This window comes from Brienomyrus brachyistius, unplaced genomic scaffold, assembly GCF_023856365.1.
Source record: "Brienomyrus brachyistius isolate T26 unplaced genomic scaffold, BBRACH_0.4 scaffold35, whole genome shotgun sequence".
In the NCBI taxonomy this organism is placed as follows: domain Eukaryota; kingdom Metazoa; phylum Chordata; class Actinopteri; order Osteoglossiformes; family Mormyridae; genus Brienomyrus; species Brienomyrus brachyistius.
In genome coordinates, this window is record NW_026042310.1 from 3240919 (window position 1) to 3255110 (window position 14192).

Here is a 14192-nt window from a genome sequence, read left to right on the forward strand (position 1 = left end):
CACTTCATACCAGACAGGAGTCTGGCCATGTCAGCTTAAAAATCCCGGAATTTCTCGGACCTTCGCGACCGGCCCTGTTACGCTGAAGGTGTTTTATCTGCGCGTTTGGAGATGTCAAATGAGGCGTCGCGTGTAAATGGAGAAAGATCATATTCGTCGAAATGAGGGGAAAAAAAACCGTGTGAACCCGGAGTTGTGATCTCGCTGTATTTAATTTTATTTAAACAGGGAACAATGAATGTAATGCATTTTTACAAGAAATCGATTTTCCCCCCGAGGGGACAGACCCAACATGAATCTCTGTGTCGTTGCAATTTATTCTGTGATAGTTCATTTGAGCTCTAGGCATTGAATTCATCATGATCCCCTTTACCGAAAAGGGTTAGAAATCTCTCTCGCGCTCAGTGCCAGTAGGTTGCAGATTTAAATCCCCGCTACGGCGGCCAGGCGCAGCCCGGTAACCCCGGACAGCGGCCTGAAACATGCGGCTCCCTTCACGGTTTACAATCCCTTTCATGGAGTATGAGATGCTGCGTAAACTGGGTCTGGTAAATTAACACTCTAAGGAAGAACCTTAAAATAGCCTACATGCTCTACACCGCTGGATAAGTTTAATCTTTCTTATGAATAATAATACAATAGGTCTTCATTTGTACATAGAAACGAACATTGGTAGCTGGTAATATGCCGTGCTTCGATTTCTGTCCTTATGTAGGATCCGACTAGTATTTTTTACGTACCCTACCTCGTCATTTCGAAAACGAAGGGAAACATGGGTTGTGTATTTTAAACGGATTTAGACGTTTGTTTGCATGTGCCGTGGGATGGAGATTCGTGGGAATTTTCCCTCAGTTGTAAAACCACGCGTGAAATATTGCAGTCCTGTAAAACGGGATTTAATTTCCTTTCCCGCGTTGCACCCGATCCTGACATTTCTCCCCGTACAGATGCCGATGCGTTACACTTTATACCAATTCGGCAAATATTCACGGGTCTTAGAAGATGCACGTTTGGAAATTAAGTTGGTGCGGAATTTCTGCGATGAAGTATGACAGATTTTGCCGGGAAGTTTGTGCCGGTAACAGCACCTGCTGACAGTGGTGGCGGGGGCTTACTTTGTCCTGAAGGGTGCAAGGGCTCAGATCCTGCGATATGCGGTTCTTAACGTCTGCATGGACGTCTGGCTCTACGCCGCTTCTGAGAGAAAATAGCTTATCAGTCATCGGGGCTGTAAAGAAGAATGTGAATTTGCGCAGTGTTACCGCGATTCTGTCTGGCGTTGTGTCTCTGCAGGGTGTACCGTAGGTCATCCAGTGCTGCGTTTTGGCCCAGAGGCCACAGGCCACTGATTCGTTATTAAAACACCAGCTGCTGAACACGGATTGGAAGTGAATTCCTGCCCCAGGTGCTGGCATCCAGTGATGTGGAGAGTATGCCGAAAGTGGGAGGGGCTTATCGCACGGCTTATCAAATCAAACAGAGTCATGCCGCTGTTTGTCAAACCTAACTGCCCCGACCTCAGGCATATCCACGGAAGGACAGTGTCTGAGGCTGGTTGCTAACCAGTAGATCACTCTTCAGTGAGTAGTATTTGAGTGCTGCTTCCTGATTGGCTATCTGTGGTGTGGCGATGTCTAGCTGGGGTCCCGTGCTCTGCACCAGACAGGTGACCCTGATATGTCCTGTGCTGGCAGCTAGGTGGCGTAGTGATGTAGGCATCAGAAAGTTGCCAGTTGGATTTCCCTGAGTAGGCAGAGTGACATTACTGCTGACCATGAACCCCAGCCTGCTCCAGGGACTGGGTGGCCCTGGTTTCCTCAACCACTTTCCTGGTTTAAATCACTTCAAATAAAATCAATAAAAAGTAAATGGGAGATTTCTAATTCTAAAAATCCAGATTCTGCAGGTATATATGAAACTGTATGGTGTGAATAAATGTACACGGGCAAGTAATCACAGTGATAACAATCGTTGTTATTGACGTCATTTGCTGCAGACGAACGGAACATCCTCAGTGTGCTCAGACGTCGTGTGTCTGTGTATGTGGGTCTTTGAACAGAATGGGGTCTTCGCTTCATCCGCAGGTGCATCTTCAGACGTTCAGTTAGCGCTTTCCTCTTGGGAGGCGGGCTAGGGGCAGCAGGTGTTGTGGTCTCTCCCCTTCCTTGGGGGGGTGGGAGGGGGGGTTTCGGAGTAACCGATGATGTGCCGCGGGCGGGTTGTGCAAGGGGGTGGAGGGGGGGGGCGTTTTGAGCGCTCACCTGTCTGAGGCTCAGGCTGTTTCCGAAAGTTCCCGTCTTAAAATATCAGTTTTGGTCTTGATCTTGACTCATTTGGAGAGTGAGTGTTGGGGACTAGTTCAGTTTTTAACCCCCCCCCCCCCAAAGACTAGGGTATGAAATGTAATGCACATATCCTGCTGTTCGTTCCTGGGTGTTTCGCCTGTGAGGGTCTTCCGATGTCACACTCGCGTTTCTGCAGGCCTTGTCACACAGGGTAACATCTGCTCAATTTTTATTCTCAGAAGATCAGTGAAAAAAAAGTGTGTGGGGGGTAAATGTATAAAGCTGGGGTGGGGAAGAATGCAGCTCGGTTACAGCATAGGTGCTGTGCAGCCTGAGAGCAGAAAGTACATTTTAGCCGTGTGAGTGTGTGCGTGTGTGTGCGTGTGTTTGTGTTTGTGTGTGTGTGTGCATGAGTGTGTGTGTGTGCATGAGTGTGTGTGTTTGTGTTGTGTGTGTGTGTGTGTGTGCGCGTGTGTGTGTGCGCGTGTATGTGTGTGTGTGTGTGCGCGTGTGTGTGTGCGCGTGCGCGTGTGCGTGTGTGTGTGTGTGTGTGTGTGTGCGCGTGTATGTGTGTGTGTGTGCGTGTGTGTGTGTGTGTGTGTGTGTGTGTGTGTTTGTCCCCACTACATGGTAAAACCTGTCACGTTTTAGCTTGTAGGCCCTTTTTGTCAGTCCCCACAATATAAACCTTAATTTTATTTTAAAAATCTGTGAATATAATCAAAACTACAACAGTTAAAAGGATTATTTATAGTTAGGATTAGGGTTATGCCCATAGACATCAATGGAGAGTCTCCACCATGACAGGAGTATATGAACTGTGTCTCTCTCTCTCTCTGTCTCTGTCGGTCTGTGTTTCTGTCTGTCTCTGTCGGTCTGTGTCTCTGTCGGTCTCTGTCTCTCTGTGTCTGCCTGTCTGTCAGTCTGTGTCTCCGTCGGTCTCTGTCTCTATGTCTCTGCCTGTCTGTCAGTCTGTGTTTCTGTCTGTCTCTGTCTGTCTCTGTCGGTCTGTGTCTCTCTGTCTGTCAGTCTGTGTCTCTGTCGGTCTGTGTCTCTCTGTGTCTGCCTGTCTGTCAGTCTGTGTCTCCGTCGGTCTCTGTCTCTCTGTCTCTGCCTGTCTGTCAGTCTGTCTTTCTGTCTGTCTCTGTCGGTCTCTGTCTCTCTGTGTCTGCCTGTCTGTCAGTCTGTGTCTCTGTCGGTCTGTGTCTCTCTGTCTCTTCCTGTCTGTCAGTCTGTGTCTCTCTGTCGGTCTCTCTGTCAGTCTGTGTTTCTGTCTGTCTCTCTGTCGGTCTGTGTCTCTCTGTCTGTCAGTCTGTGTCTCTGTCGGTCTGTGTCTCTCTGTCTCTTCCTGTCTGTCAGTCTGTGTCTCTCTGTCTCTGCCTGTCTGTCAGTCTGTCTGTCTGTCTGTCTGTCTGTCTGTCTTTCTGTCTGTGTGTATAAACTGCTCCAGTCCCATCCCATCTACATTTGGCCCAATAGAAAATGTTAAACATAATCACTCTTCTCGCTGCTTTATTGAACATAAATCACTGTTGAGCTGCAGACTCTCCGCTCTCTGTTTGGGGAGGGGGGGGGGATACTGGCTGCCTGCGTAAACATCGCCATCGTGTTTTGGGTGGACCTTTTGGCCATTTCATTTTTTCCCAGTTTATTGTTCTACAAGCAGGAGTTTCCCTGCTCTGACCTTTGCTTTGCTCCTTTAAGCCTTAAGATTTCAGAGGCCCCCACCCCCCACCTACACTGTGGTCTTTCCTGAAGAGCAGGAGTAAATACAGGGGTGTGGCCACTGGGGCACTGGCCCTACCCGAAAGCTGATTGGCCCCCGGAGTGCTCCCACCCCTTTCATGGACCTATTTCAATTGGCCGATAAAAGCTGCACCCCTCTCTATGAATCATGGCCCCTATTATATCCCCCACGTTAAAAAAAAATCCCAGCATTGCCCCTGTGGAAGCGTGAGACTCTTTTTTTTTTTTCGTTTGAAGGTGTCATTTGGTGTCGCTTAAATTCAGCGTGGGATAGGACAGACCACCGTATGACATGGGTCGTCTTGGTTACAGGTTAATTAGGTGATCATTATTGCTTGCTGAGTGTTTACCTCTGGGCTCATTCGGTGACCTGAGTAGGTGGACAGATGATCGCCCCCCGCCCGAAATGCTTGCCATCCCATCTGTAGATGCTCTGGCTATGATTGGTTTTAAACGTCATTACCCCATCTTCTGATTGGCCTGCTTAGGAGGGATATCTTTTGCAGACGAGGGCACCTTCCCCCCCCCCCCATGTCGTGGCCCCCCGGTTTTCAGGGCTGATAAAGCTGCCCTGTCGACCTTCTTCCTTTCGGTTTTATTGATCTCTGTTTCTTTCAGGTTTAGCGTAGCGCTCGTCACGGCTAAAGAGAAATTTTCCCATAAGTCTCAGAGACAAGTGGGTGGGGCCTGAGATGGGAGATTATTGCACTGTGGTATACAGTGTTTTTTTTCCCAGCTTTTGCTTTGTTTGCTGAGATTGTAACCAGGTCTTCCGTGGTTCTGCTGTCTCGGCAGGGGTGGGATAGTCTGCTCATGACTCCCCAAATGACTCGGTATGTCTGTGACTCGCGGTCTGTCTGTGACTCTCTGTTCAGGCCCCTTGTGAGCTGGTGTGTGAGTGTCGGAGTCCGCAGCATCTGAGCTGGGGGAGAAAATGAAAGAAGTAATTTAAGTGCAGTGCACAGCACCCCCTCCTGGGGAAGTCCCCCCCCCCACAACAGGCTGTGGTCTGATCAGTTACTGTAACATTTGCTTTACATGTGGAGCATCAGCCGGTGTGATGGGCTTTAAACGGCTGAGGAGGAGGGCTGTGAACCCACTTAAGGGTCTGTGTGTGCCCGTCCACAGGACCATCAGATTAGGTTTAAAGACCGTGGCTACCGACCTTGCCAGGCAGCTCATTCCCGTTCTGCTCTGCCTCAGCACCAGCTCTGTAGGTTGTAGGCTTGCATCCCCAGAGTTAAACTCACCGGCAGGTATCTGCGAAGCATGTCGAATACGGCTTTATGAAAGTCACTCTTGTGGTTTTGCTGATAAATCACCTCATTGCTAATTATATGCCATCTCCACCCCCTCCCGATTTTTCTCTTTTTGTTAGTGCAGATTGACCCTAAAGTGGCCTTCCCTCGACGCACACAGCCCAAGGTAAGCGGCCGCCCCCCCCCCCCCCCCCCAAACCTCATTTAGGCTTTGGGAGCTCAGTGTGTGTTTGTGTGTGTGTGTTACGTGTGACAGGCTGAATTTTGTGGTGAACACAGCACCCCACTCTGTGTTTTGGTGGGGGGCGGGGCTTCTGTTGTAGTCCTGGATGCTTAATGATGTTCCACACGGTCACCCCCCCCCCCCACCAGTAGCCCCCAAGTATCTCTGTGCTCCTGACCTGTCCTCTCCCCACATTTGCTGTTGCCTAAACGCAGTGTGAATAGCACAGGGCTGCTATTTCTGGAAGCGCGTTTGCACCTCGGTTGCGTGGTGTTTGCCGCGGCTGTGGGTGGGGTGGGGGGGAGGGGGGGGGGGTGCTGTGGCTTCCCGGGGCTGCGTCCGGAGCCGGCGCCGGGGAACGGCGGGCCGCAGGGCGCCACTCATTAGCTGGAAAAAGCGTTTTCATTTGCGCGAGTATTAGGGAGCCGCCGTGGATTTCAAAGGATTCCCGAACAATAGGATTAGGCCGGATTAGCGCTGCCTGTCGCTCCCTCCCCTTTGTGGAAAATTAATTTGGAATGCCGGGGGGGGTGACGTCTGCAGCGGGACCGTGTCTGTGTCACAGGCGTCGGTCACCTTCCCTGCGTTTCCCACGCCGTCTCGTCCCAGATATACCTGACGGGGGGGTGCTCCCAGGTCAAATGTGTCCCGACAGGATTCCTGATCCGCCAGGTCATGGTGTGCATTAAACGTGAGGTGACACTGTCAGCGTATTAAACGGGAGGAGATATTTGTCATTCTCAGTCTCACGCCGGCGCGAGTGAATCAACTGATTTTAGTTTTGCTGGAGGTCATACAGATTTACACCTGAGACGTGGAGGAATCGGTTTTCCTTGTGCCTAAGTTAAAGGCGCCGTTTGTTGGCAGGAGCTGTGGGTGGGGCTACGTGCTGGAGTCCCACCTCTTGGGTGGAGCTTCGCTGTGGAATGGTGTACTCTGATTGGCCCGGTATCACCCTCACTAGCTCCGAACCCTGTACCCAGCCTTTGTGTCTTTCTCTCACTTACATCCTCCCTTACCGGTACCTGTGGCCTGCCTCCCTCCATCCGTCCATCCGTGGCTCTGGAGAATGAATTGCCGCTCAGTGGGCGAGGTCTCTGTCTCTCCCGGGAAGCTGTTGCATTATGGGAAAGGTGCCTCGACTGTCTCATCTTAAGATCGGAGCGGGAGCTCGACTGATTCCCAGAAGGTTTCCTACAGCAGCTGGAACTCCTGAGGACATCAGCCTAAACTTGACCTTGGTACTAATGCCAAGCCCGAATTGACGCGTAACCGCGGCCCAGTTGTGCATGTCCGGCTGAGTTCTGCATAGTGCTGCACTAGCAAGTTCTGTCCATTAGGCTGGTGTTTATTGGGTCATCTGCCCCTAAACTCACGCTCTCACTTTAGCTTCAGTATGGGACTTTGTTTTGCTGCCTATTGGGGCTCTGCCCCTTTTGATAGGTTATATCGAGAGCCCCTTCTCTCTTCCTGTGGGTCCTTATGCCGCCTCTCGGATCAGAACCTCGCTCTCGGCAGCGCAGCGGTCTTGGAGCGCCGAGCGTCACATGTGGCACCAGCGTCACGACAGAAATAGCAGCAGGTAAAATTAGCAACAGCCTCATAGATTGACTCACAAGTAAATTGATGTTGCGCAAGATAGGCGCCTGTGTAAAGGCACGGGGGGGGGGGGGGCGAGGCGGACCCCTCCAGACCACATCTCACACGGTCTCCTCTTTCAGCCCCACCCACGGTGTGAACGCTTGTGCCTGTGGGAAGTGCGCCCGCCTGTTTGTGGTCGCCGTGGTGACCGCCCTCGCTCAAGCTACGTCGCAGTGCTGTATTAGCGGTCCTGCTCATATGGTCCTGCTCATATGGTCCTGCTCATATGGTCCTGCTTCAGGACGTTCCATTCGCCATTATACTTGCTTGAGGGTCTCGGCGGGAGGTGAAACGCAAAGCCCAGCTTTGGCTTGGGGGCAGTCGAACCGCTAGACGTCTGCGAGCGCGTTAGTGTGACCGCATCCGCTGTCCTGTGCTTGCTCTCCTTCCCCACAGTCGCTGTGCTCACCAGCGTCCTTGTCCTCCTACTCAAGGCCAGTGTCAATAACTAACAATGTCGTCTGAATTCTGCTCCCTCCCTGACCTGGAAATATTTTTGCTACTCACCCCCCCCCGTAGCTTTTAACTGCCACCTCTCCTTAAGCTGACTGGTCCCTCCCCTTATTCTGATTAGCCCCACCCCATGCTGATTGGCCCCTCCCCTTTAAGCTGTACAGCCCACCCCCACCCGTGCTCTCAGTTCCCTGCAGCTCCATAAATCTGCTGCTAAATTTAGCGGTAGCTTCTCACAGAGGCAGAACTTCCACACAGAGCCACTCACGGGGGGGGGGGGGGGGGCATCATTTATGGACCGTTTCTCTGCTCATCCTGCACCACAAGCTTTCCTCCGGTATACCTGGACTAACTCGTTGTTCCCCTGTGTTCTACCTACACTAACTAGCTGTTCACCAATGCCATGGTCAACCTGCACTAACTAGCTGTTCACCAATGTCGTGGTCAACCTGCACTCACTAGCTGTTCACCAATGCCGTGGTTAACCTGCACTAACTAGCTGTTCCCCAATGCCGTCGTCAACCTGCACTAACTAGCTGTTCCCCAATGCCATGGTCAACCTGCACTAACTAGCTGTTCACCAATCCCATTGTCAACCTGCACTAACTAGCTGTTCACCAATCCCGTTGTCAACCTGCACTAACTAGCTGTTCACCAATGCCATGGTCAACCTGCACTAACTAGCTGTTCACCAATGCCGTGGTCAACCTGCACTCACTAACTGTTCACCAATGGCGTGGTCAACCTGCACTAACTAGCTGCTCACCAATGCTGTGGTCAACCTGCACTAACTAGCTACTCGTCTATGCTCTACCTGCACTAAGTAGCTGCTTTCAGGTGGTGTACCTATACTCACTAGTGGTTCACCTGTGCTTTACCTGCACTAGCTAGTTGTTTTCCTGTGGTTTTCCTGCAGTAACTAACAGTCCACCTCTTGTCCACCTGCATTAACTAGCCATGCACATGTATACACCTGCACTTTTGCTAATTAGCAGTTCACCTATGGCCTATGGTTCGCCTAGCTGATCTAACTGATCTAACCAGCTGATCGACCTTAGTCTACTTGCATTAGCTAGCTGACTCCCTGTTCTTCCTCACTGGGCCGGCTGGTCTCGCATGACACTCATGCCCTTTCACCTTTGACCTTTCTGCGTTTAAGGCACATGTCCCTGCCGCTGAGGGAACAGCAGATCTGGGCTGCTCTGCGGCTCCCTGCTCGCCGGAGCTGCTATTTACGTCCCCCAGCCAGTCACTTTGGGGAGTTGGGGGTGGGGGGGGGGGGGGGGTTATGCTGTGGCAATGACAGCATGTACAGCAGTTACAAATGGAAATAAATATTAGCGCTTAGTTGGCTATTACAGTAATTCTGAAAGCAGTCAAGGGGAACTGCTCCTCCCCAGGTGAGCGATTCGTAACCCTCATTACTAGATATTTATGGGGGAACCTTCTGAGGGACACAGAATGGTACAGTCCTATTAGGAGGCTGTGGGCTGGTCCACTTTGGGATGACAGGATGGGGGGGTTAGCATGACTGATCATTGGTGGGGCTCCTGTTGACTCTGAAAGTGAAACAGTGAAATGGGAGATTCATAAAAATAAAAAGCTGCTCTGCTGAGCCACCTGTGAGAGGCCTGAGCCAGGCTTCGTGTGTCCTGGGGGGTCCAAGTGGGGGCCCTGGTTTTTTTTTTCCGGGGCCCGTTTCCTGTCACTCACCCCGTGAGCGCGGGGCTATCAGAAGGGAAGGAAATGGCTTTTGTGGCCCTGGCAGGCGTTTGCCTCCCGGGCTGTGTGCCCTCAAGCCCCACCCCCTCAGCCCCCCCCCCCCCCCGCCTTTTCTGGTATCTTCACACTGTCGTCCCCTCCCTCTTTGGTGCCATTCTCCACACGTCTTTTCTGGTTTCCTGCATACGCCGAGGGCCGGGCCGCGTGCTCCGGTGAGATCTGCCAAACTGACGAGGTTCCAAGCGGCCTCCCCGGCCCACGAGATCCCCCCCCCCCCCGTCCTGCTCTTCAGGCCCTGTCACTCTTCACCAAAAGCCAGCAGTTAAATGGTTCATCAGTGCTCGTTCCACGGTGTCAGTGGGCAACGCCTGCCAATGGGCTATCACATCTGCAGAAAGATTCATATTTATGTCGTCCTTACGCAGAGCGAGGACCCCCGCTGGAGGTATTTTGCATCCTCTGCCAAATCGCACGATCTCTGACCCTGGGGGAAAGATGCAGTGGATTGGCTGCGAGTCTTGGGCGGAGCTGGTCCAATGGGAGGGCGTGGTGGGGCGGAGTAGGGTCATCGGCGGCCAGCAACAGTCGCGTGGACCGCGTGTGAAGGACGTTCAGCTGGCCTCTTCCTGATGTCCTGGCCGTGAGTGACTCAAGGTCGCCGTCAAGGTCAGGCCGCTGAGATTGTTTTTAAGGTCCCCGTCACAATGTGCCCGGTGCTGATAAACTGCATCTGGTTTAGCTAACCCCATAGAGTCAGGAAGGTGGGACGTTTACCAGGATAATCAGCTGGTGTTTTGCTCTGTCTGTCTGTCTGTCTGTCTGTCTCTCTGTCTGTCTGTCTCTCTGTCTGTCTGTCTGTCTCTGTCTGTCTGTCTCTCTGTCTGTCTCTCTGTCTGTCTCTCTGTCTGTCTCTCTGTCTGTGTATATACCGACTCTCTCTCTGTTTGATATTTACCTGGATCAAAGTGAAACTCCCCCCCCCCCCTTGCCGTCGTGTGAGAGGCAGCAGCTGGAGGTGGGTGGGCGGGGGGGAGGGGTATCGCTGCATCTTTATTTTTGTTTTATTGATCTTCCTTCCTCCGTTATGTTTTGTGGAAATCGGCCTCCTCCCGACAGGGGGTGAGTCCCCATCCCGGGGTCGATCAGCACAATAGAAGCTAATGGAAGCCCCCACTTCAAAGGCAGCTGGGGGTGGTGGTGGGGGGGGGGGGCTTTGCCCGTCATCGGGCGGTACTAAGAAGATTAAAGCCTCTCTGTGCTAATCAGGCTTGATTAGTTGGGTCTGGAGTGCCAGCTGTTTTTGGCGATACAGCATGCGGGGGGGGGGGGGACGGTGAGCCCGTGGTGTGTTTTTGGAGGGTAGATGGGGGCACGTCGACGGCAGCGCTGCTTCCCCTCTATGATGCAACCTCACTGGGTGCCAGAGAGCTACATAGGATTGTGAACGGGCCGTTGTGGTCCTTGCGTCAGCTTCTGTGTCCGGGGTGACCTGTCTCTCCGGAAGAGGTGGACACCAGCGCTCCTCTGCCTGGGGCCAGGAGGTGTTGGACTGCCGTTCAGGATCAGCGTGTTCCCTTCCCTCCGGGCAAAGCTCAGGCGCCCGGGTGCAGGGAGGAGATTCCCGGTCAGCTCTCACCCTCCCTCCTCCTGCATCTATGGGCCGTCGAACCAGAAAGCTTATTTTTTTTTTATCAAGTGTGATTTCATTCCAGTACCAGTAGGTGGTGCTGTGTTTAAGGACCGTGGCTCCTTCCTGGCAGGCTGCCGGTGTGGTTCGCGGACCAGCTCACCACAGGAATGGGGATTGGGAAACGCAGAGATCCGTTTATTTTCAATAAATATCTCTGCAGCGTCTCTAAACTGAGAGCTTCTATACTTTTTCCGTTTCTGCTTACCTTCACCCCACTTAGTCCTGTGTGTTTGTGTGTTTGTGTGTGTGTGTGTGTGTGTGTGTGTGTGTGTGTGTGTGTGTGTGTGTGTGTGTTTGTTTGTGCACATGTGCATCTGTATTTCTCCAAAAGCCACCAGCAGTTTCAGGGCTCTGGTAATGAGAGGGGAGTGTTCTGAAACGCTCTCTTTAGCATTTTTTTAAAACATTAATTCTGTTTTGAGCAGCAGGTGGCGTACTAGTTAGGGAGCTTCATTTATATGCCGAAACCTGCAGGTTTCTACTGCAATCTGCGTGGCGCCCTCGCGCCTCTTCAAGGCGGCCTGGCGTGACGCGCTGGTTTCGGAATAACACGGACGCTCTGTTATTCCTGGGAGCGTCTGAGGCGGCTGAGCGGGGGCATGATTGGCCACGTGGGCGGGCGGCTGTGGTTTCTGCTCTAAATTGCTCTGGTAATTATCCTGTAAGGAGAGATGGCCTTTTCCGGGCGGCCGGTTCCTATTGTGCTCTCTCTAATCGAAATCGGGGTTCTTTTTTTGGTCTGCCGTCGGTGGGGGCGCCCCCTGCTGCCCGTCCGTGTGCCCCGGCACGCGTTTTCCTCACCACGCTCCTTGAATGGGGGGCGTTCTCTGGCTGTTGGTCGCTTTTGAAGAGCGTTTGAGATCATTAACTGCCGCGAAACCCTTCAGAAGGCTGTTAATAGCCTCCATGCGATTAGCTGCACTGAGCGCCGCTCACGTCTGCCCTCGGGGGAGTGATTTGCCCCCCCCCCCCACACGCACAATGGCTGCTTCTCCCCTCCCACTCATTTCGGTTCCTGGGATCCTCGGCGTTTTCCTCGGTCAGAATTTTCATGCAATAATCGTGCCTGGCAAACCACATGACCTTTGACCTTCCGCTGTGCACAGTCTGCATCGGCTGTGCTTTTTTGAAGGCGGAGCCAGCCTGACGTGTGACAGACACGGGGACACAGGACGAAGACGGAGGATGAAGATGGAGGCAGCTTACCAGGAACATGCATATGAGATTGTGGCATTGTTTTTGAAGACTGGCCTCTGACTCCCGCCTCTGGGGGGCGCTAATGGGATAAATGTGCCACGGAGGAGCCTGGGGCGTTTGGCGGATTACGCGCATTGGCATGGCGGTGCGCGGGGTGCGTATGGCCGCGGGGCTACTCTGGCTCCACCCCCTCCATCGCTCGCCAGGCAGCTGCCCAAAATAGCTCAGTCACAGCGAGCTGGGTACCCTTGGCCCTAGGGATGAACTGCTTGCTGTTTAAGCCCCACCCCTCCCTTTCTGATGCGCTTTTCTGCCAAAGTTAGGGTGGGGCTGGACATCTGTGGAGGTCTGCATAGTGTCCCCTCTGTGTGGTCTTTCCCTGGGGGGGGGGGGTCACTTGCACCTACAGGCTGTAGCTGGCAGCCCTGGGGCTGGCGGGGGCACGGGGGGTGGAGTGACTCAGTTCTGACGCAGAACCTCAGACGCTGATGTTGGCCTGCTGGAAATGGCCACAGGCTGGGGACTTCCCTCATAGCTGTGTTGGGATGATACCACTTTTCCTTTCTGGGGGAGGACGGGTGACGCAGCCCTCTCACCTGTGCTTACAGCTTCCCGAATCAGAGCGGGACCTTCCCCAGTCCAGCAGGGTGGACAGGGCAGGACAACGAGCTCTGTGTTCTCCCGGCCTTCAGGGGGTGAGGGAGCTTGTTCTCGAACTTCCTCACCTGTGGGTTTTACGTTCGCGGATATGAGGGAGCTCTCAGGCCGACGGACAGGCTGACTCGCTTGTAAACAGGGGGCCCACTCCGTTAAATGCTCAAACACTGCGGTACCCAGGAGTCGGCATGAAATCTGCACTCTGTCAGCGATTAATGATGTCTGCCTGTGTGAACAGGCATTGTGCGTAAACACCGCACAGTTAATCCTGTCACCTGGAACAGGGAGCGTAGCGCTGTTGGGATTCACACTATGAGGCACAAGGTCAGTGAAAGACAGCGACCCAAACTCCCCACCCACCCCCCTACAGCCCCCCTTGAACTCCAACACCGGCAGCATGGCGTCGCACAGCACTCCGGGTAGGGAGCTGGGCAGGGGTCAGTACGTTAAAATCCACCCCCAAGAGCTTACCCTCTCCAGCAAAGTGCCCAACCATCACTGACTTAACGAGCGGTGGCTATTTTAGTCTGGTAATTAAATAATCCTGGACAATGGGACGAATAACTAGCTTATTAAGTGATATCAGACTATGTTGTTTGACATGTGTGTCACTGTTAAAATGGGTTTTATCTTCCCTGGAGGAAGAGAGGAGATCGTAATCAGTTGTCGGGGGTGAGTGTTAAAAGGCTGGCAGGCAGGCTTTTGTGGGGTGAAGCGATACTTATCACTCTGGCAAGGTGGTGTTGAAATGAAACTAGACTTGTGTGTCTTGTAATGGTTTTGTTTAACCCACCCCCCCCCCCCTCCTCCCAGTGGTACTGGCCGATCCACTTGCATGACTAAATATGAAGTGAATGGTTTTGTGGACAGTTGGACTGTGCCATCTGTGTTTGGGAGGTGGAATCCAGCCTTTTCACTGACTGAAGTCACCTGTATCTCCTGGTGCGAATAATAAGCCAGTTGACTCCGCTGCGGTCTACTTTTGGTTTTTGTATCTACAGAAACCAAGTAAGATGCAGACTTTGGGGGGGGGGGGGGGGAACAAACCCACCCACCAGAGGGTAGCGTGTCTGGTTTGATCAGTCTCCTCCGTGTGCCCTGGGGGGTGTATCTTTGGTGCATCCTATGGAGTTGGTCCTACTCCCCCTGTCTCCTGCTGTCCCCTGGTAAAGTGACTGCGGCATCGGCCTTTGAGGCATGTCCCCAAAAGGGCCATGTGTTCATTCAGGATGCGGCCAGATGGGGGCGCTCTGGGGGGGGGGGGAAGGAGTCCTTATGGTGATGGAAAGCTTTGGAAAATGCAGCGTGTGTACACTGGG

General features: G+C 52.9%; 1 protein-coding gene across 5 annotated transcripts in view; it reads left to right on the forward strand.

The window, feature by feature from the left end:
* The window catches only part of LOC125721726 (RNA-binding protein Musashi homolog 2), a 69810-nt gene that overhangs the window by 1705 nt on the left and 53913 nt on the right, over window positions 1-14192 (forward strand). For all 5 annotated transcript variants that reach the window (XM_048997758.1, XM_048997760.1, XM_048997759.1 and 2 more), the window contains exon 5: window positions 5415-5456. In XM_048997758.1, the coding sequence (XP_048853715.1) occupies window positions 5415-5456 (42 nt within the window). The remainder of the gene's footprint in view (window positions 1-5414; window positions 5457-14192) is intronic.